Here is a 22,542-nt window from a genome sequence, read left to right on the forward strand (position 1 = left end):
GGGCCCAGTGGTCCCTCTCCATTATCTGGCACCTGGTTCCAGGGGAGCTGTGCTTCAAGGAAAAGAAAAGCAATTTTGCAATGAGTTAGAGCTTTTTAAAATCACACAGGACAGAAGAGAGAGGACATGATGTATGTCTCCCTGGACTGCCCACCCATCCCACACTCATCCGCGGACCTACAGAGAGCTATCTGCAGGGTCATGGGTTGATGAAGGGTGGACACTGCTGATGAGGGTTGTGCGCTAGCACTGGGAAATTTCATGAAGTATCATTTTGGTCAGGAATGAAAGTAACAAATTCTGGGTTATGTTTACAGTTGTATTAAGCTCAGCAGTTTTGATTCACCTGGGTTCATACAAACCTTTTATCCGTATTTTGCTTCTCCTGGCTTTGCACCCCACAAGTTTACAGTTTTGAGTTTCAGATTTATATAATAAAATAATTTAGCAGATGACACTGTGGGTCAACCATCTTATATGGCCTTGCTTATTTGTATGGGACTTGAAAGTATAGCATGGTGGTAAGGCAAATGGAGTCTACTTTACCCCTGGTTGCCAACCTTTAACAAGAGATAGCGTTTATTAATTTCTTCTTATATAATTTGTTTCAGGATAAAACAAAACAAAAAGGCAAAACAAAAAAACTGCAACAAAAAACTCCCACAAACCCTTGCCACTGAAACATCACAATCAGATTGCTGGAAATATGCCTCAACTCCATGCAGCTCCCCTATACTCTGATAACTTCTGCCCTGCGAAGCAAAGTCAACCAAAATGAGCACCACATTGAAAAAAGGCCATCTCAAGTAAAGTAGAGAGAACATTCCTGGAACATTGTATTCTTCATGGAAACAACTGTAAAGAAAAAGAGTTTGAGCAAGCATAATAAAACTCCGCCAAGTGCTGGAAGGGCCCCTGCTAATATCTCTACCATCCTGCCTTCAAAACAGATTGCGACACCCAGTGTGTCAGATCTTCCCAGAGTTTTGCCAGAAATAGTGAGTTTAGATTCCATAGTAAAAGCAAGCCCTGGGAAAAGGAGACCAGGCACCGTAATAATATCAAAACGGTCGAACACTACAAACATGTCTCAGAGTCAGTTGAATCGCCCAGTCATTCCATCAAAGAGACCTGGCTTTAGGGTGTGCTATATCTGTGGCAGAGAATTTGGGTCACAATCTCTTGCCATACATGAACCCAAATGCTTGGAGAAGTGGCGTATTGAAAATGGCAAATTACCAAAGCATCTCAGAAGAGCAGAGCCTGCTAAACCTCAGTCCCTCACTGGTGGCGCCTATAATATTAAGGCTGCAAATGAGGCAGCTTATCAGAGTGCTCAACCTCAGCTCTTACCCTGTGAAAACTGTGGTCGCACTTTTCTTCCTGATCGTCTCCCTGTGCACCAAAGGAGTTGCAGACCAAAGGATGGTGGCCTGGGCCCTTCAAGCTCTAACCCCCCTAAATCTGTTAAAGGCCCTAGCTCTGGCCTTGTATCTGCAGCACGTACTGATCAATCTAGTAAAGTTCAACAAAAAAGTGGGGCCATACCAGACAAGGTAAATTATTATGCATATGACCTATGAAAGAGACATGATTGTTTTGCTATAGATACCCCAGAGACTAGAGATGAGTGAACTTTCATCAGATCTTAAATTTCAAGGCCTACTTTTTTCAAAGGCATCTTTTTGCTCCATGCAAATTCTTACCAACTGAGCAAGATTGGAGTAAGAGGGGACTAATGTGTTTGGAAGGGAAGGCATAAAATATTTTAATCCTATTTATCCCTGTTTCTTTGATCTTACTTGTTGAAAGGAGATATTTGGGTTCTCATTTTCATGTTCCTGTGGGAGATGTATCCCCAGAAGAGGCCATTATGCACTATAGGTCATTAAGAGATTATGTCAAGCTGCTTAAGCAGGCTTTGCATTTTCTAGTATGTTTTAACAGACATCAGATGTTTGTATTTAATTAACACGAGCCCTAATGTTTTCTTGGACTTTAATCATTCCAGAGATTTATATTTTTTAAATGTTAGATTTAACCATGAATAAAATCATTGGGTTTTGCATGTTCAAAGCCAGCAACTCAGAATACAATGAAAAATAAGTAAACAGACTGCAGTTTTTTCCACTGAATTTGATGAAGGAGCCAAGATTAATGGGACCAATTCTAACTTCAATTTATATGCAAGAAGCTACATGAACATTAACAAAATGGAGCCTATATTTTTTTGTTTCTGTACCAACTTTGGAATGGTACTTTATTTTGGCTGAATTTTTTTTTAAAAAAACGCCTAAAGTTAAGCATCTAGATCCATAATTAGGTGCCTAAATGAGTGGCCTGATTTCAAAAGTGCTGAGCATCCAACTTCATTTGATTTCAATGGAGTCACACTACTGTAAAAAAGGGAACATGCATGGTCCAGTGGTTAGCGCATTAGTCTAGCATTCAGGAGACCCATGTCCACATCCTCATTCTGTTACAGATTTCCTACAAGACCAGCTAAGTCACTTAGGCTCAGATTTTTAGAAATATTTAGGTGTTGCTCTGCTCAGCATTGCAGTGTCTAATTCCCATTTTGGTCACCTTTGAAAATGGGACTTAGCCATCAAAGTTACTTAGGCCTTGCAGTGCTGAGTGTGGCAATGCCTAAATATCTTCATAAATCGGGGCCTTAGTATCTCTGTGTCTCAGTTTCCCATCTGTGTGCATAAGGAGGGGGCTATAATAGTACTTCCCTAGCTCACAGGGGTGTTGTGAGGACAAATACATTAAAGATTGTAAAAGTGAGCTGTAGCTCACGAAAGCTTATGCTCAAATAAATTTGTTAGTCTCTAAGGTGCCACAAGTCCTCCTTTTCAGATACTACAGTACTAGCAGCTATATAAGTACATAAGATAGATAGACAATGGTGAATAGACAGTAGGATTCTTCACCACATGTTCACATGGCATAGGATATATGAAGTAATGCAAAATGCTATATAAATTTTATGGTTGTAGAAAAAAGTACATTAACCTTGTATTGTTACATTGTATTATCAACCAAATAGCTTGTATCATTATGTAATATAGTGTAATTGTACAATGAAATACTATTATAATGCATATGAATTAAAGTTGCTCTTTATGTACAATTTCATGTTTACTGAAGAAGAAAAATTAATTAAGAGAAAAATATTTTTTTAAAAATTAAAAGAAAAAAAGTCCATAATTATAGTGATGTACAGAAAAGATTCTACGGAAAAAGTGACTTTGTAAAAATGATAACCTCTTACTCAACAGATGTGGGTGCATTCAATCACATCTGCTGACTTGATTTGCAAAAATAAGTTATTACTGCTTTTTACTCCTCTTAATACTGCACAGCCAATGTAGCCAAGATGACGTGAACTGGATTTTAATCTTTCTTGTGCATCATTACTTTGTTTACTTATTTCCAGTCAGTTACACCTGTTCATTCCACTGACATTGATGGGGGCTGTACAGGTCTGACTGACAGTGTAATATTAGTGATGATGCACAAGAAGGAAAGAACCCAGCTTGATTTTCAGGTCTGAGGATGAGTTTGCAGTGCTGGCCACAAGAAAAGAAATCTCTTCACTGGTAAATTGAATACATCTAGTATGGGAATTCTTCAGCAGTAATAGAAAAGGAACCATACACTGCATTTTTACATTTACAGAACCTCTCTTCTGTGTAGACCTGCACTTTCAAAGCAGAGATGGGAGTGGAAAGAGAGAGAGAATTATAATGGGAACATCATCTCAATTCTCTGAGTAGCATAAAGACCACACAAGAAATAGACCATCTGTAGAGCTTAATTTTTAGTCATCTTGTCCAGTTTTCACTGTATTTTTCCAGCAAATACTTGTAACTATTGTTTATGTTGCCAGCTACACAACAATTTACTAATGTGTTAATATTATGTTAAAAATAAATAATGGCTAATTAAGTAATAGCAAACAGCTTTGCAGCATAGAGGGAAAGAGCTGGGCTGGTGGCAGGAGAAGTTTGGAAAATACAACATGCAGTCATACCTAGTGAATGCAAAGTAGAAAGAGCTGCATCTCAGCCCTGTTCACCTGAGGGAATGTTGCCTCAGGGCATGTCTTTTGAGGGACAGGAGAAGGATCAGAAGAAATTAATAGAGGGCTTCTTGGTGAGGAAAATAATCCTGGGCAGTCCATGTTATATTTATCCAAACTACTTTGGTCCAGAATCAGCAAGTCAATTAAGCACATGTGTAAAATCAAGTGTTTTGCTGAATCAAGTCCTTTTATGAATATTTAGTAAAATATATATATATTAAGAGAGTCTCTGTGACAACAGTTACATTAATATTTATAATCAGAGACCATCAATAGCTTCATAGATACTAAGGTCAGAAGGGACCATTATGATCATCTAGTCTGACCTCCTGCACAACACAAGCCACAGAATCTCACCCACCCACTCCTGCGAAAAACTCTCACCTATGTCTGAGCTATTGAAGTCCTCAAATCGTGGTTTAAAGACTTCAAGGAGCATAAACTTGCATACCCCAATTCTGGGCTAGCACTAGCCAGAGGAACCTCATGGCTCCTCTAATTTGTCCCTGTTTCCAGTGGGCTAAAGGAGTCATTACAACTGAGTATCACTGAAATGAAGGGATGTCCTGCCACACACTTTCCCCTTTGCAAGTCCCCTGTGCAGGGAGTTGGATCAGAGGGTGAGGTAGGGTCAGTTATACAGACTCTGCACCACCTGGGGATTCCTCCACACTGGAGAATCCTGAACCAGTTGGTACCACTAAAGCACCTCTTGAGCTTCTATGTGCCACCAATGCAGGATAAAGCAACCATGGGGAAGCAAACAATCTGGCCCACTGTTTTTATGCTAGCTCTGATTTTCTTCTAATCCTCTGCCAAATCTTTTGTCCAGCTGTAGAGAAAGCTAGTTGATGTATTACTGATTTGTTAGTTCAAAGTTGTTTTTTAATCCAAAGTATGGATTTTAATGGAAACTATGGACTCATTTACATTAATTGAGTCTGACGATATATAAACCAAACAATAGCCTATGCCTAATTGACTTTCGGAGATTAAATCAGTTCTGAAATCCCTCTTCTTGGATCCTATTTGGATTATATAGTGATACATTAAGATGTTGTTAGTAAGGCACATAATTATATTATTTAAATCCAGTCGTGTACTACAGAGAATGCACTACTCTTTCATAGAAAAAAAATGGTTGCTACTTCCTATGCAGATTGATATTAATGAAGTGCTATAAATGTTCTTTTTCTGCTTTCTTTGGCAATAGATGGTGATAACTTTAATCCTAAAATCCTACCAGCTGGATCTGTAGCATCTGGTGCTGCCATCTGCTGTTTATTCCCTACTGTAATGTTTTACCCACAAAATAAAAATGTTAGCCACCTCTCTCTTCTGCATTACTGTACATCTTAACACAGAATCAGTCTGGTACTCCAGCAAAATCTTTACACCATTCACCTGATCTTCCACAAAACTGTGTAATGAGATCATAGAATTAGAACTTTTTCAAATAGCATGTATTGCCAAACAACATGGGCCTGCTCCTGCTCTCATCGAAGTCAATGACAAACTCTCCATTAATTTCAGCAGGAGCTGATTTGGACACTTTGTTAGAAGGTAATTCACAAAAATATGAGGACATAGAAAAGGATAGATAAAAATGGACAATAAAACATTTGAGTGAGTTTCATTAAGAAATATCACGATGGGTGTGGATGTTCCCCTCTCTCCTCTCTATAGTACCGTGCACTTTACTTCTGAGTTTCAAAAAGGTAGCACTTTTTGAATAAAATGGAAAACTCAGATAATTCCCATGCGGTTACATATGTATTTATCTATGGTGTCAAACAGAATTACCTTTTTATTACTACACTTAACTAGATAAATATAGGGGTCAGTTCTGGCTTCTATTCTACACCATTCCTGTCAGTATGGCCAGTCCCGCACTGAGGTCATTATGATAGCCTGTGACAAAGAGACAATCTTTCTGATACTAATAAGATTCATACTAGAGAGACTTCCACCCCTACGCTAATGTCCTTAACTGTCGGACAGGTTGGGATGGGTGAAAAAAAGTCTGCTTTCTAGGAGCCTGATTCTGCTATTAATCTTTTATACTTCTTTCTCTGCTCCATTGTTCACATGTGAGCAGTGCTGGTCAGAATTCTGGTACCCTGTCATTCAGTTAGGTAGATAATTTGATGAGTGGGAACTTGTGGCTCGTCCAGTACTAGATGAAAAATTATTATGCTCTTAAGGGAAGTTTGCGACCCAGTCAAATTGAATGCCATAACAAACCAAAAATATACCTCTCAGGTAAGTACCATGTTCTACAAAACAGGCTTGAAAAAAGAAATTACTGTGCATAGTTTGTTCATTGTTGAAAATATATAGCCTTTGAGTTTAATAATTTTATTCATGGTATTGAAGACAATAAATGGTCATAACCTTGTAAAAAAGGACACTCACTAGAAGAAAGTCTTAATGACTTTGTCAGGTATTTGGAGCTATTTTTATGAGGACATATTTCCTCATGACATTGGGCATTAATGTGATCACTCTTTTTACTAGTGAAAAACAAAACCGTGAACAGTAAGTAGCAGACTGTTTAGTAACTGTCCTATGAGTAGTCTGGGTTGGAAAATTCCTTGAACTGGGATCTGATGATTTCCAAAAATAATTTACTTCCAAACAATGATCATTCAAAATGTGACATTTGGGCAGGACAGTTTAAGGAGGAATAAAAATTAATGTTAAATACCAGTGGTTTTAAAAATCCCAAAGAAACTCACCATCACAGAGATTCCATGGTTTAACAATCATCTCTTATTACAAATAGCAAGGAGAACTTTCTTTCACATTTTGTATTTTAGTTAGCTCTGGTATGTGTATCTGTGGAGGTGGGAGAGAATTTAACATGTAGCATGGGTTCAGGACAGGTATCGTGCCATCCTGAAGGTGATCTAATTCAGTTCTGATGTTTCTCTCTGGTCTTCAGTTTTCTTTAGAAAAATATTTGCATGCTGTTGAAAATTATAATAAGGAGCCATTTTTTCTTACATTTTTTTAACGTGCGTTTCTAAATAAAGCCCAAGTAGACTTCTGGCTACAGTACATCTTTTATCAGACTTCCCTACTCTCCTCCACCAAGGTGCTTCAGCTATGATCTCGAGGGACAATTTCCAAGGCTTGGTTAGATGTGCTTATTCAGTCTCTAGCCTTTCTGCTGAGAGTGCCAGAAAGAGTGCCAACTGCAACCGTGAGTTTTGTGATGTGGATGTCTTTTTGTGACGTGGCTGGCACAGGACTGAGACCACTAACTCGTTCTCACATAAGCCACAAGCAGTCATCCAATGGCAACTTTTTGCAGTGTTGTAGCTCTGTGTAGTTTGAAAGCTTGTGCCTTCCACCAACAGAAGTTGGTCCAATAAGAGAGATTATCTTGCCCCCCCGCTTGTGTCTATCCAATGGTAATGATGGCCTGTCACTTCAGAATGAAAGTGTGGTGGAGCTGAGATAAAAAGTTACCCCTCTCCCCTAGGAAACCTTTTTAAAGAGAAAGCTATTTGCTTTGATGGTGACCCTTTTGTGTTCCCCCCAATATCATTGGAGGTATCTTATTTTAAATAATTATTTTCTCCTGAGTTAAACTACTCTTTTTCTGCTTGATCCCATACTTAAATGATAATTTTTTATTTAGTATGCTGATCCACTGCTATGGCTATGACTGTGATGGTAGGAGTAGAAGGCTTTAAAACTAACCAGTCGAAGAATAATGAAGTGACATCCATGAATTTTCAGCCCAGAGTCTGGAGCATCTACCTGCTCAAGTGGCCATTTAATAAAGGAGGGACCTTTATGGGTTTAGGGCCTGAACCAAAGCCCACTGAAGTCCACAGAAAGACTCCCATTGATTTTTGTGAGCTTTGGATCAGTCCCTTAAATATGATCATTTTCCATTAAAATCATTACTGTCTAAAATGAGTTCTGAAAACAATAATGCTTCTTTACTGCAATTGTTGTTTGCAGCCACCAGCCATCAGACGGCCACCCACTGTTGTTTGTTATATATGTGGCCGTGAGTTTGGAACTAAATCTATTGGCATCCATGAACCACAATGTCTGAAAAAATGGCATAACGAGAATGACACGCTACCCAAACATTTACGAAGACCTGAACCTAGAAAGCCAGAAGTCAGATCCTTAGGAGGTAAGCTACAGACCAAACAAGAGGAAATGGGAGGGTGTAAGTTGGAGGGAAAAAATAGTTTTAAAGAGAGAGAAATGTTTTACATGTAATTTTGTGTTCATTCGTATGAAACAATCTATTTGTGATAGAGTTTAGCTTGTTTTAAGCATCCTATTTTTTCTTTTGCCAAATCAGTGTCAGTTACAGGTGCTCTGTGCCTCTCAAGTAAGGGCCCCTTGTATGTCAATCCCTTCTGAATCTAAAACCAGCCATTTGCGATCTGCTTCGTAACTAAGTCCTTCATGGGCATTACTCTGGGCTACTTTCTGCACCATAGGAAGGCACATTTTCAAGCAGGACAGTTCATCCAAGATCAATATGCAAGTACAACTGTTACAGGGTTCAGGGTGCAATCCAGACAAGTTAGGGAGTGACTGTGGCCGCTGGAGGGGCCACGCTGAGAATGGTCAATCAGGGTGAACTGCAAAAAATGGGGCAAATCCCCCAAACTGGTGGTTTATTCTTAAAATTAGATTCACCAAGCCAGTCAAAAAAACACTTTCTGTAAGGCCTTACTCGTTACCAAGAAGCTAAAATATCGTTCCCATTTAGCAATCCAGTCTTTGGCTCCCACCCAGACAGCCAGGTCAAATATGGTGTGGATTACTTAAAATCTAAACCATATATAAAGTTCTACCAATCCCAAGAGATCAGACACATTACTAACCAGGTCAATTAATATTTCAGATTTTACCCAAATACATTCTTATGGCCAATTCTTATTAACTAATCTACGATTTATTTAAAAGGAAAAGAAAGAGTTACTGTGGTTAAAAGATCATTATACCTACAAATATGAATAAAGTTCTTAGGTCATAGCAAAGATGGTGAGCTGCTGATTTGCAAAAACTCCTTCCAGAATCAGTTTAATAATAGGCAGTCCATGTATAGACTTTGTTCAAATTCTTCCATAAGAATTTGCAGGGGCAGTCCAGGGTACCTGGAGACCTCAGTCTTGTGGCTTGAACTTCCCCTGAAAAAGTTGAAGCAGTTCTGAGATGGCAAGGATCAGGACCTAGAGTACATTTATAGTCCTCTAGTAGGCTATGATAGCCTTTTGACAGCAGATAACAGAGCGGGCATTCCTTGAATGAAGAATAGGTAATGCACATCATTGCTTTGACGTAAATCTCTATTTACTAGACACAGACCAGTAACTAGCTGCATTTATTAGGATAAGGTAATTTTACTACAAACTTCAGAGACATAAAGACAATGATATTATTACATCACAAATTTCATCTAAATGTTAACATTCCCTTTTGATCTCTGAATCCATAGAATATAGTAACAAACAGGAATAGATGTTTATCATCCACAAGCTAATATGGTTACATTGTTAACATCTAACAAGATAAAAGTAAACACAGACAAATACAATTAGTATCTTCTTCTAATTCTCTAATAATACAGGTTTACATTTCAAATAATTTAATCTACTTTAACATGGCTTTGATAACTATCTACAAGAATGGCCCTGTTTACCATTTCAATACTTCTCTAATACATCCTTAAGGTTGATTTTGGGTGTCTACAGCCCTCCTCCCAGCAGGCTCCTTTCTGCTAGGAGCTCCCTGAGTGCTATAAAATCCCCACCTGTCCTGAACAGATGAGTTTCCTTTGATTAGGGCTTTCCTTTCAGCCTGAATGTCCTCCAGTTTACAGCCTAATTGGGCCATCTGACCTATGTTACTCTCTTCAGTTACGCGGGGAGCACACTGCATCACAAGCTTCTGTTGTTTTGATTCCAACATACTTAATTTACATAGGAGACAGGTAAATAGTTACCTTCTCTCCTGTCTGGGAGGGAATCTGTTTCTCCCTGTTTGGCCACAGACTTTAAAACATAGTATCAATGAGTCTCCATAATTCCTTATATAGTGTTAATACAGGCATTTCACAATGATATTAATCACCAGGGTGTCATTAGCTTTGAGAAAAGACCTCACTCTAAATACTTTTGTAACACAGTAATGTTGTATACAATCAGGTGATGCAACTGCTTATCACTTGAGCTTCAGCCCTTGTCTTTATAGACCCATAAACCTTTAAATAATTCTTCTGAGGGTTACCCCTCAAAGTAAAATGTATTCAAGCTGTAAGGAAGGCAACAAATAGTCTGATGCTGAGGGAGCTCCATGCTCTTTCTTCCCCGGCTTGTGTTTGCTGAAATGCAAATTGTTCTGTTTCCTGCCATCTCTTCCCCCTGCTGTCTTGATGTTTACTTTTTGTATGAAAATTGAGGTAAAGACACCTGCCTTTAAAAAGAAAAGGAGTACTTGTGGCACCTTAGAGACTAACAAATTTATTTGAGCATAAGCTTTCGTGAGCTACAGCTCACTTCAGAGCTGTAGCTTTTTGCAGATACAGACTAATATGGCTGTTACTCTGACACCTTCCTTTGTTTAAGATAGACCTGTTTAACAACTCTTCCTGACATACCTGGTTTAAACACTCTTTAGTCATAATTCTAGCATATATCCATATCTTTTAATACCTACTGGGTACATACATCACACGATCAGTCAGATATAAGTTTTCAAATGATACCTCACAAGGCATATTTTGTACAAAGAATTTAGTACAACAGCATGTAGGGTGTGAATACATGGGGTGCTTAGTGTCACACTGACATATGCATTCATTAGAACAAAATATCCTCAGGCAAGAGCAATTTGGGGACTAATACCTCAGCCAGCTTTTACACCTATAATGTTGGCCATTTAAAAACAAACTAACATTTGCCAATGGTAACCACAAAATGGTGTCTGAGATACCAGAGTTTTAACCCTACCCTAGTAGTAATACCAATGCTAACTATGTAGTAACTATTAGCACATGTTGCCATTTTAAAAGCAGCTACTGTATACACTACAGTACAGCATTTTGCTCTTCATTATATATATATATATATATAAATTACAATACCTTATGCAATAAGACAGTTGCATTGATCTTTCTACTGTCTCTAAACCCTAATAGCTTAATACAAATACACTTCCCACTGTGACATATGGAAGCCTAACTACAGTGGAAAATACTGTATGTGACATAAAATAAACATTCATTTCCTCTCACTTATTCAATGATTGCAATTTTGCCCGATTCTGCAAGTTGTGGAGTTTCCTCACTTCCCCTCCCCAGATCAATGAGAATTGGCAGTGCCCAGTGCCTTGCAGGATTGAACCCTTACATTTACTCTGTGCATATGTCTTCACAGCAGAGTTAGCTCCAGCTGTTATTTGAGTGTTGCCTGTAAACCTCCCTCCTGTCCACACATAAAACCCTCTTTCCCATCTTGAGTGATGCTTTCAGCCTGGGTTTGCTGGCAAGCTTGGGGTGTGGGTTACAGCCAGGGTTCTGCTTTCACTCGGGCTGGTGACTCACCCAGTTTGCAGTGAGGATGTAGGCTAACTCATTCAAAGTGTTGATAGCCCTTCAGTTCCTTCCCACATTTTCCCTTGGAGAGTGGCTCTGCTGACTACAGCACAAAGAACCATGGGATATGCTCCCAGGAGTCTCAGCAACAGATACAGGTGAGTGCAGCAACAGTGAGGACACAGTAACTCGAGTATTGTTTTGCAGTATGGCTGCTCTCAGCCAGACTAGGCTAACCTGAGTGCCTGAATTAACCCAAGTTAATTCTGCAGTGAAGACATACTCTGAGAAGACATTTTCATTTCATTAGCTCTTTTTATGATTGTCACTTTTATTACTACATACCAGGAGTAAAAATAAGAGAAAAAGATAGAGGACTAGATCTGATAGAGGAGGGCATGGCTGGGTAAAAAAGGAATACTTCAAGGTTTTGTGGAACAGCAGCATTCTGAGCCACTAGCTATCTTGGGGAAGTGGGAGGAAAAGAAAGTATCTACTCTTAGGGCTTGGCTACACTTGCGAGTTAGAGCACATTAAAGCAGCTCCAGGCACCCTAGCTCAGTACTCATCCACACTGGCAAGGCACGTAGAGCACTCTGACTCCACGGCTAGAGCACTCCTGGTACTCCACCTTGGCAAGAAGATTAATGCTTGGTGCGCCTTGGCTGAAATGCCCGGGCGTCAGTGTGAATGAGGTGTTGCATTACTGCACTCTGATCAGCCTCCGGAAATGTTCCATAATCCCCTTAAGTCAAGTGGCCACTCTTCTCATTGTTTTGGAATCATTGCAGGAATGCGGATATGCCCTTGGGAAGCTCCGTTTCTGACAGCCGGCTGCTTATCTGCTCCAAGACAAAGCAACCATTACTGTGGAATGCTGTGTGTGAGAGAGAGAGGCGGGGGAAAGAGAGGAGGTCTGCTGCTGTCTGAATTTACAAGACAGCATGCTGACATGCTTGCAGCCCCCCAAAACCCACTCTCTCTCCCCCACATACACACAACACACTCCCTGTCACACTCCACCCCATCCCACCCCCATTTGAAAAGCACGTTGCAGCCACTTGCATGCTGGGATAGCTACCACAATGCACTGCTCTCTGTGGCCGTTGCAAGAGCTGCTAATGTGGCCACACAAGTACGCTTGAAGCTGTCAGTGTGGACAGATTGCAGCGCTTTCCCTACTGTGCTCTACTCAGGCTGGTTTAACTCAAAACACTCTACATCTGCAAGTGTAGCCATGCCCTTAAAGAAATCAGCACAGCAGGATGCACCTTTATGAATCTGCATGTTGCCTCACTCCTATGCAGTCCTACAAGGTGTTGAGTACCTACTGTGAGGTGCTATGTGCCCACAGATCCCAAGGAGGCACTTGACAGCTTCCACAATACGGTCCTAAGTGTCTGCTGCTGATAGGCTGAATAGCACCATGTTTGAGCAAAAACTATGTGCTCCCCACTCTCCTGTCCCCAAGAAAATAATCTTCCTTTTGTTCTTTTTTGCTAAGATGATTCCAATCATCCAGAAAATGCAAACTACCACCCAAACCACACACACACACCACATGTCTCACAGTTTTATAAATGGAGGAGGGGGGTAGCCTTTTTGGTGAATGGAACAAGCAGTGTTCTAAAGAGAGGTACCGAAATGAGATCTGTTTACATAAAACTTTGTATAGTTGACATATTTTTTTAAAAAAAAATAAGTGTGACTGGAGAGAACCACTGAACTGATTGCAGTTTTTTTGTTTTCTGAATGCAACAAATGCCTGTAGGGAGAAAGTCACCTCCTTTCCTTTTCTGTCTCTCTCTTTTTATTCAATAAACTTTCCAAAGTACAGAAAATACACATTCATTTCCTGCAAAAGAAAGGGGTATTTGCCTCAGCCAAAGAAAGAAACACCAGTCGGTTGCTCATCTAGCAAAAAGAACATTAGGAACAGGCGTATTAAGAGATCTAAGGGTTATTGTGGTTATGTGAACTGTTGGATATGAATCATATTAAAACTGCCTGGGCCCTTCCTGAAGAGATCCATATCGTGCCAGTGACAGAAACCATGGAATATTTTAAAAATGCATGGGAGCTTTTTTAAATAGACTGGTGCTCGTAGTTTGAAGACAAGGTGAAAGAAAACAAGGTTTTATGATACAAATTAAGTAGCTGAAATAAACTCCAGCTATTTCTTTAGAGCCTGATCCTGTACTCGTAATGCAGGTAAACTCCCACTGAAATAATTGTGAGTAAAAATTGAACAAAATACTACATGAGTTTAGGAAAGGACTGCAGAACCAGTCTCAATGACCTCAGTGGGTGTTTTGCCTGAGTAAAAACTGCAGGATTTGTCCATAAGAGGTTTTGGGCTAATCTCACTCCTATTCAAGTCAATGGCACTACTCTTGTTGACTTAAATTGGAGAAGAATTGGGCCCTTTGCTCAGACAAGCACAGATGGGACATACACAACATACATTTCCTCCCATCCACTTGGTCAGATAATACAGACTCATTGAGCAGAACTTGAAATAAGGCCAAGAAAGCGAAACTTTGCTGATAATAATGTGTATACAAAGATGTAAATAATTAATTAAGAATTCATACCGTAACACAAAGAGCAATGTTTTCTCCTTGCTTTAGTACAATACAGAATGACTGAGTTTATAGTTAAGTTTATTCAACCCCTGGGACTATAAGCAGGGCTTTTTTTTTTTTTTTTTTTTTTTTCAAAAGCAAGATGATTTGGTTAAAACTAAAAGGCTCAGTCAACAGGTATTTCCTGAAAATATTTTCCATAAAGAGCTGAATATGGCTCTCCAGAATGAAAACTAATACTTTCTTTTTTAATTTTCCAGCCAAAGGTTTCTATGATCTTGATGCTCTAAATGAGGCTGCCTGGAACAGTGCCCAGAGCCAGTTAGTTCCATGTGATATTTGTGGGCGTACTTTCCTGCCAGACAGACTGATTGTCCACCAGCGATCCTGTAAACCGAAACCAGCAAAGTAAAGTACCCCCCTCCCCCCTCAAACACACACCTTCCAGCCAAAGCATTAAAAGGAATAAAATCCTGCTTGGAAATAAAAGGCATAGCTCAGAGGCTCTGTAAAATCACAGTGATGTAGAAACATGTTCAGATCATCTCCTTGGTAAAAATAACAGTAGCCACTACAACATAGGCCAAATACAGTGATTTTTTAGCACATCATTATAGAAATGGAAAACATATCTCACCATTTCTGTGCTCTGAAGGGTGCAGCACAGAGCTCATAGTTCAGGGGTGCCAGTAAGGTGCCTTTAAGCCACCTCCTGAGCCTGTGCTATTCTGGGGGGTGTAGCGGGGCAGTCACCCCGCTCTGGCTCAGAAGGGGTTAAAAGCCAGCCCCTGGAGAGGGCTGGGGCTGAGAGAAAAGGCTAGGCTGATTGGACAAGCAGCCATAGCAGGGGCCATGCCCCAATCAGGCCACAGCTGGCGCTATAAAAGGGCTGTGAGCCAACAGCTTAAGGTAAATGGGCACTGGGATTTGGGAGGGACATGGGGGCTAACAGCAGGCAAGACACCAGCCTGCAGAGAGTGCTCTGGAGGCTGGAGAGCTAATTCCCAAATTGACCAGCTGGAGGTGCTGTGCTGGTGAATAATCCCCTTGCTACAGGGGATTACCCTTCACTCCAGAACGAAAGACTCCAGCAATCAGAAGAGAAGCACCCAAATACATAGCAGGGAACTTCCAGTCTCAAATAATGATGAGGGAGAATATCCTGCAGCACTCAGTGATGGTATCTGGGCTGTGCCTCCCTGCCCAACTCCCATGTAAATTACTTTTGGGGTTTAATATCCTCAGTTTTTAAGCTCTGACTGGAACTATCAAGCTTCCTACCTGTAGCGGGTATAGGGTGAGTCACATGTCTTAGTAGCCCTAGTGGGTGGGGGGGGGGGCAGCTAGAGGAGCCAAGTGTTGGCTGAGCATAAAGCTTAGTTTAGCAGAGCACAATAATCTCCCTTCACACCAGCAGCTCCGTCACTCCCTCTTCCTGAGTTTTCCCGTTTCCTTTGTGGCAGATTGCTCTTTTCCCCAGAAATAATAAATAAATCAGCCTGCAGCAGTTCTGGCACCTTGGAGTTGCACAGTTTGCATGGCTCCTAAGGATGTGGGTATACTGTACTAAATTAAGCCCCCCTCTCCATTAAAATGTAAAGAACGCAGAACTTTTTACCACCTACCATAGAACCATAATTTTAAATCACACTGTAAGACAAAGCTATTTAATCCGCTTAAACTGGCCTAAGTATTTAGCACCTGGCCCAAAATACACTTCCACTGTCAATGAGAGATACCCATTGACTTCATTGGGCTTTGGATCAGACCCTAAAACCATAGGAACCTACTTTACCCATCCATTGCAACCATGGAGGAGGCATCCATAATCAGGTGACAAAGTGCAAAGGAGGAGGCCAGCACTGCCTAGCATGGGATGGGTGTGTTTTGCCCCATCCTAAACCATACTGGTAAGCACTAGGAGGTCTGTACTAGGGGCTTTATCTTGTTCATTGCAGTCAAAGGCTAAACTCCCATTGATTTCAGTGGTTCAGGATCAAAGTGCTAGCACAAGACATGGGTATATGTGTTTTATGGGGCAGCACTAAAGATTTTTTTACATCCAACATTTCAAAGAATGCTATTGTGTCCCAGAGCAGAGTCAGAGAGCACCAGTGAAAGGGTTAAACGTGTGAAGGAAGTAATATATACTCTAATAGAATTTCAGTAGAGAGCACTTTTTTTAAACCTCACTCTAAAGTGTTTTATTAAGTGGTCAGGGAGCATGTTAAGCAATCATATGAACTTCCTGAACTGCTGAAAGAAACTGGATCACCTCTGAGTTTTCACCTTCAGTTTTAATGCCATTAAGCTGGTTGTATGCATCCTGTGACAAATGTGACTATTCCTAGAATATTTGCACTTATTATTGCATTTATAAAAATCAGATGTAAGGAACTGGATGTCTTTATGTACTCTGAAATGACACATGGGCTTCAAATACTTTTTTTTTTTTTTCAAGCTATCAGTCTGCACAATTTGCCATGTAAGCAAAACAAGAAATAGTATCATTGTTCAGCTATTAAGGGATCACCCCTGGCCCTGCCCAAGCCCCAACACAAAGTTAATTCAGATGGGGACAGATATCAGCATTCTCTGCTGAAAATAATTTTCCAAACAGTCAAGCACCTAAGCAGCCCTTTCCTCTCCAGAAGGGGAATTTTATTTTCTCTTGTTACATATTTCCTGAAGTCAATGGGCCAGTTCCTGCTTTGCAATGCAAAGCTCCATAAACCCAACAGATCCATCCCCTTAAGTATCTTCGTTGCATTGTACGGAATTCTTGGGTGGCATTGGAGATACTTAACCTCTTCTCCCTGGGACTGGTGGAGGGGATGTAGCAAGGAGAAAGAGGGCTTGGCCAGGATGTTCCCATGCCCCAGCCATCTGTTGCTGCTAGATCCACCCCCAGAGGCTGTTGGCGGCCTGAAAGCTATTCTGTTTTATTCTGGGGACTGGCCTAGTGCAAAATGGCATCAGGATTGGAGGAATTGGCAAAGGTGGCTTAAAACTACCTTTGTGCCTCCCCCGCCCCCCTTCTCAGTTGTGGTAAGCAATTCTTTGCTGCAGCTGAGGAACTGGGCCATCCAGCTTCGTTCCAGAGCAATTTTAAGAGCAGAAATGATTTAAAAAGGGACCAAGGACCGTTAAGGTAATGAGTTCATTTGCTGGCATTGAAAACTAAATATGAGGTAGAATCTAAGATTGACTGTCAATGGGATTTAGGATCCTTATTGCCTAATTCACTTTTGCAAATGGGACTCATGAGCCTAAGTGATGTGCTATTTTGCAAATGTTACCCATAATGACTGACAGCAGCTTCATGTAAAGCTCTCCCTACATCCACCTACTCATCTCCCCAAACGGTGTATCCCAAGAGCAGAGCTGAGCCATTTGAAGGGCTATGCACATGGGGTGTTAACACGTACTTGTGTGGATCATGCCTTTGGACTCCTGAGCCTTACCTCAAAATTCCCCTCTACAAGGTTCCTGTCACAGCGGCCTGAAGAGTGACTGCTATGCAGGCTTCTGGGGAGTTGGATTAGGGCTGACAAACTTTGGCCATGAGTTTGAAAGCTGTTGTGCTATTGAAATGGAAAGCTAGAGTTTAATTAGCGCTTCACAGCCCAAAGTGAAGTAACTCCTGTTAATATAGCAGAGCTTGCTTTATATATTTGTTTGTGAGATTGAAAATGTGAAGGTGACTGGTAGCCTGGCAGTGCAGTAGCAACACAATGGTTCTCATGCCTAAGGGACCCGAGGCCAAAGTCTAAGCTTTTGTACCAACAGGGTGGGTGCACTTTGGAGGTATCACACACCTGGGCTCTGTGTGGGGAGCAGACACTCAATATCACATCACTCTCTAACACAATCCCTGTGGCAGATGAAAAAAGGAGCGCCACCAGCTAGTTCTAGGACTAGTCCGCTTCAGCCAGCACTAGGATGTGGGCCCCTTGGGGGAAAGTAGAATAAAAAGGCATGGATGGGGAAGGGACCGTTCCACAGAACCTGGGAACATCTGCCAAGATCATGGGTGAGGAATGCAATGGGTCTTTTGATCATTTTTGGTGATGGTTTTGTGTGTGTATGTGTGTGTTTGTGCAGTACTGGAGACTACAGCCCTCTGTTTATCCATATATGAGGTAAAGCATAGGCAGTAGCATGGAAGGCTTCTTCACACAATCCCAGCAATCAGCCTCAAAACTGATGCTGGAGAGGATAGCTCGATCTCCAGCCTTTGTCACTGGCCTCTGCCGAGACTGCCAGCAAGAATACTAGACCTGTGCCAAGTGCAGTGGTAACTTTTATGTCAACATTTGCCCAGTGGGCTCTGCATTGATACCATCAATTCATTTCACAACTTAATTCCTTTTCAGCAGCACTAAGCTGTGATATGTCCAGCATTTTCCATGTTTATTTGGCATTAATCTTTCAACCTTCTTTCAGAAGAGGAAACAGAAAACTAAAAAAGCAAAGCATTTAACTTTCTTTGCTTTTTAGCATTGTTTACTGTTCTTTGGCTACTTGTCACTTTTTCTTATCACACATTCAGTTGGCTTATAGCGGGGTCCCACTTCAATCCCATGTTTCTGCTGACCCAACACATAAGTTTCCTAAAGGTCTGAAAAATGTTTTCCTGCACTTTAAAGAAACAAAGAAAGTCCATTTAGTTTGCTATGACTGTGCTGATAGCAACTAAAACCATAACTAGGCAAGGGTTATAAAAAGTCAGAATACAAGCTAAAATATTACTGATTCTCATGCAAGGCTCGGAACATGCTAAGAGAATGAATGTCTCCTTTAAACAAAGTTATTGTTATAAAACACACAGATCCAGAGTTGGAGCCTAATGTTCACTGAAGGCAATGAAAGTCTTGACTCCAGGAAGGGACTCCCAAAATCCTTGCTCAGGCAAAACCTCCATTCCTGTGGAATTAGTAAAAACTGGGTAAGGACTTCAAGATTTGGCCTAACGGGGGAAAAAAATTCAATTGCAAATGAATAATGTGTGTAAAATGTTTGCCTACCTTGAGTGACACATTATATTAATAGCCATGAGAATTTCATCTGCAAAAGATCTCTAACTCTCTCAAATGTTAATGGCATAACATGTTGGAAGTGATCAAAACGATCTAGGGTGTGACTCCTTCACTATCTACTCAACTTCCTTAATGAATGAATGTTTATGACAAAAGCCTATGAAGGAGAAAATGTGGAAGTCCAATAATTGATCTTGTTCATGTAAGTGGAAAAACACTTATATATATGTAAACGTTTTTCAAAATTATTTCATTTTAAATCTTTTTGCTAGTAAACATTTTATCTGCAAAAATTACTGTTTATTTTTATATATAAAAAAATGCTAAATCATTTATTTGTTAATAAACTTTATAGACATGTTTGTTTATAGCTTTCTTTTGTCGTTTTATTTTATACACAAACCATTCCGCCCCGATAATCCTTGTGTAAGTGGTGGAAAGTATCCAAATATTTATTGTACAATGTTAGATAATTTCATTGTAAACTTGATTTATACCACATAGACCAGAAATAAACCAGGCACAATGTAGAAATTATACTTCCTACAGCCTTTGGCCTTATCCTGAACTCTTACAGTACACATACTTAAGACACACTGAAGCAGAAGCAGACTATAGAGTCCATTGAACAAACGTATGTTTCACACGTTTTATAGATTTTCTTTACATTTTTTCAAAGTTTTTCATGAAGGTTTTTGAAATTTTCCTAAAAAAAAAAAAAAATAACAAAGCCAAAACCAAGCACACACACTGCACCCCCAACAGATCCAAACATCACAAGAAAGTGAACATTTTAGCGTGGCAGAGGTTGTTTTAGGTTTTTTGGTTTTTGTTTTTTTTCATTTTTTCTCTTCCTTTTTTCTTTTTGCTCTTTTTCATTTGTGAAATGGTAAAAAGAAAGAGGATGAGGGGAGAGGAAGGGGGGGGGAAACAATCCCCCCCAAAAAAATTGTTGGTAGGAAGTTTCCAAAATCCCAAAATTTTCTCTCCTCTTTTCAATATCTCTAACAATTGGAAAAAAGTAAAAAATTTTCATTTTTGGAAAAAATACCATTTCTTGTCATAAGGCATGGTAAATGAAAAATTTCCCCACCCTTACTAAATCTAGTTTAAATTTAATTTCAGCTGTTTTCTACAAAAAAAAGTTCCTTAGAAGAAGTAATTCACCATTATTACAACACCTTTGACATCTGAAAGTCAAAATCATGTAAATATTCAGCCATTTCTTACTAATCCCCAAACCTTCTAGATGCTGAAATCTAAAACACTGTAAAGTGTCACACACACAACATAACATTCAAGATTTTTGAAATGCACTGCCTTTCAAGAAGGTCTTGTCAGTTCGTGGATGTTTACTCCAGGTGTATCCACACCAATGTAGCTGTGTTTTGTGCAAACGCCTAGTATGGATGTACTGCACTGGTGTCAACTGGGACTTGCATTAGTGCAGATTCCTCCAGTTTGAAACAGGATGAGCTTCACTGGAACAAATCATGGTTTACACCAGTGCAGCACATGATCTAGTCTAGGACTTTGCACTGGTGTAGCTACATCAGGGGCTAGAAATCCCAATGTAGACAAGGCCTGAGTTACTTCAGAGGAAATCAAAATATTCATCATTATGCGATCTCTTACAGTAATGAATATTGCAAGGGAGTAGGAAAACAGCACTTTTCAGTGACCTCTCTGCTGTCCCATCTTGAGCTTTTACCAACGTATACTGCTAATAATATTCCTCAGAAGTGAGTCCTAAAAACGATTTCACTTAAATCTTAATGAAAAGCACATTTTAAGGTGAATGAGTTTAATGATATTTGGGGTTTAAGTTTAAAATACTGCAAGCAATCAACTCTGTAAATTAACAGTGATGTAGATTGAGCCAACCTGAAACCAAATGCTGACACGTGCAAGTGGTATTTTAAAAAAAACCCAGCATGGTTTGAAAAAGCAGCAGTTGGTTTTGATTGTTGATGAATCAACAAAGCCCAGCAGGTGGCAATATAGGCACTTGTCGTAATCTGAAATCATTGAACTCACGTTGTCCAACTATTTTAAGAAGATTTAAGAAAAATATAATTCGGTCGTGTGTGGCTGCACCTCTCACATGGAAAATAAAAGTCTGAACACTGAAGGTGATTTTATTCACTAAAATAATGCAAATTCCATGTGTTAGGGCCTGGGATTATTTCCATCACTGGATCCTTCTTGCCGTATGCATATTTTTGGGAATTTACCATGTATTGTTTCATTAACAAAGTTCATTAGAACAAAGTTTCTTTCAATTGCACAGTGTGTCTGAAAACCAGACATGCCAAAGCTGTGAAAAAGAGGCAGAAATTGGGCTTGTTTTTGGTTTAATTGGCTTGTGAGTTGCTTTTTGGCTTGTAGCTTGTTGCTGCTTCTTCTTTATATAATATATTTTTTTACCAGCTCCCAGCAAGCAGGGGCAAGGAGGCAGAGTCAGGGATGCACAGCAGGCCCACCACAGTCCCAGACTGCATGCTGGGGGCATCTAGTCACATAGAGTGTTGGAGTTCTTAGGGATTGGCTTCTTTTGGCCTTGATTTGAAATGGGATTAGCTTGAATTTTGGCTTATTGTGAAAGTCGGGGTACTTATTTATCGTGTGAAAGTTGGCAACTGTGCTGGAAACACATCCCACAATTTTTCTTTATGAAATGGCCTTTTGAAGGCTAACAGAGTTCACTCTGATCAGAGCTTTGTCTTGAAGTACTGCTGTTAATGGGTTTTACATTTGACCTGCCTAAAGTAAATATTCTCATCCAGATAAGATTTCAAACGGTTTGTTCTGTTCTTAATTAATCAACCATTCTTCAAAAGCCAAGTTTGATTCTGGGGTTAGGTCTCATGATTAATTTACTGATCACTAATTATTTTTAGTATTATCATTTGTTAAATGATGGGTGGAAATATTTGAGGTGGGGGCTGAATTATTTGTTTTTAACCACTCAGCTGGAGAGTCCAAAGAGAAAGGAGTAAATATGTAACACAGGATATATTTAGGGAAGGCAATTTTAGCAGTGAGTTGAAGTTCTGTATATTTTTGTGCTCGGAGAAATACAGAGACAAAGTGAGCCTAGTGAACATGAAGGTTTCTTCCGGGCTTCTGGATACTGAAGTAACTGGAGAGTCCCCCGGGGTGAAATTAAGAACCAAGAGTCCTGGGGAGCCTCTGGAATCTTGAAAGTACTGTTAAAAGATCTGACAATCTGTAATAACAATACTTCTATAGTAC

At 40.0% G+C, this 22,542-nt stretch overlaps 1 protein-coding gene across 1 annotated transcript; it reads left to right on the top strand.

Annotated features, from left to right (window-relative positions):
• Positions 1–845: 845 nt before the first annotated feature.
• ZNF475 (zinc finger protein 475) lies at positions 846–14,660 on the top strand. The gene is made up of 3 exons (XM_077816356.1): positions 846–1,556; positions 8,066–8,246; positions 14,509–14,660. Exons 1-3 carry the CDS (start codon positions 846–848, stop codon positions 14,658–14,660), a joined length of 1,044 nt encoding a protein of 347 aa, XP_077672482.1.
• The last annotated feature ends 7,882 nt before the right edge of the window (positions 14,661–22,542 follow it).

The sequence above is a fragment of the Eretmochelys imbricata genome, chromosome 5, assembly GCF_965152235.1.
Source record: "Eretmochelys imbricata isolate rEreImb1 chromosome 5, rEreImb1.hap1, whole genome shotgun sequence".
Lineage (NCBI taxonomy): Eukaryota > Metazoa > Chordata > Testudines > Cheloniidae > Eretmochelys > Eretmochelys imbricata.

Coding starts and splice junctions, on each gene's coding strand:
- ZNF475 (XM_077816356.1), top strand. CDS start 846: ATGGAAACAACTGTAAAGAAAAAGAGTTTGAGCAAGCATAATAAAACT. Junction 1,557..8,065: donor GTGGGGCCATACCAGACAAG/GTAAATTATTAT, acceptor TGTTGTTTGCAG/CCACCAGCCATCAGACGGCC. Junction 8,247..14,508: donor AGAAGTCAGATCCTTAGGAG/GTAAGCTACAGA, acceptor TTAATTTTCCAG/CCAAAGGTTTCTATGATCTT.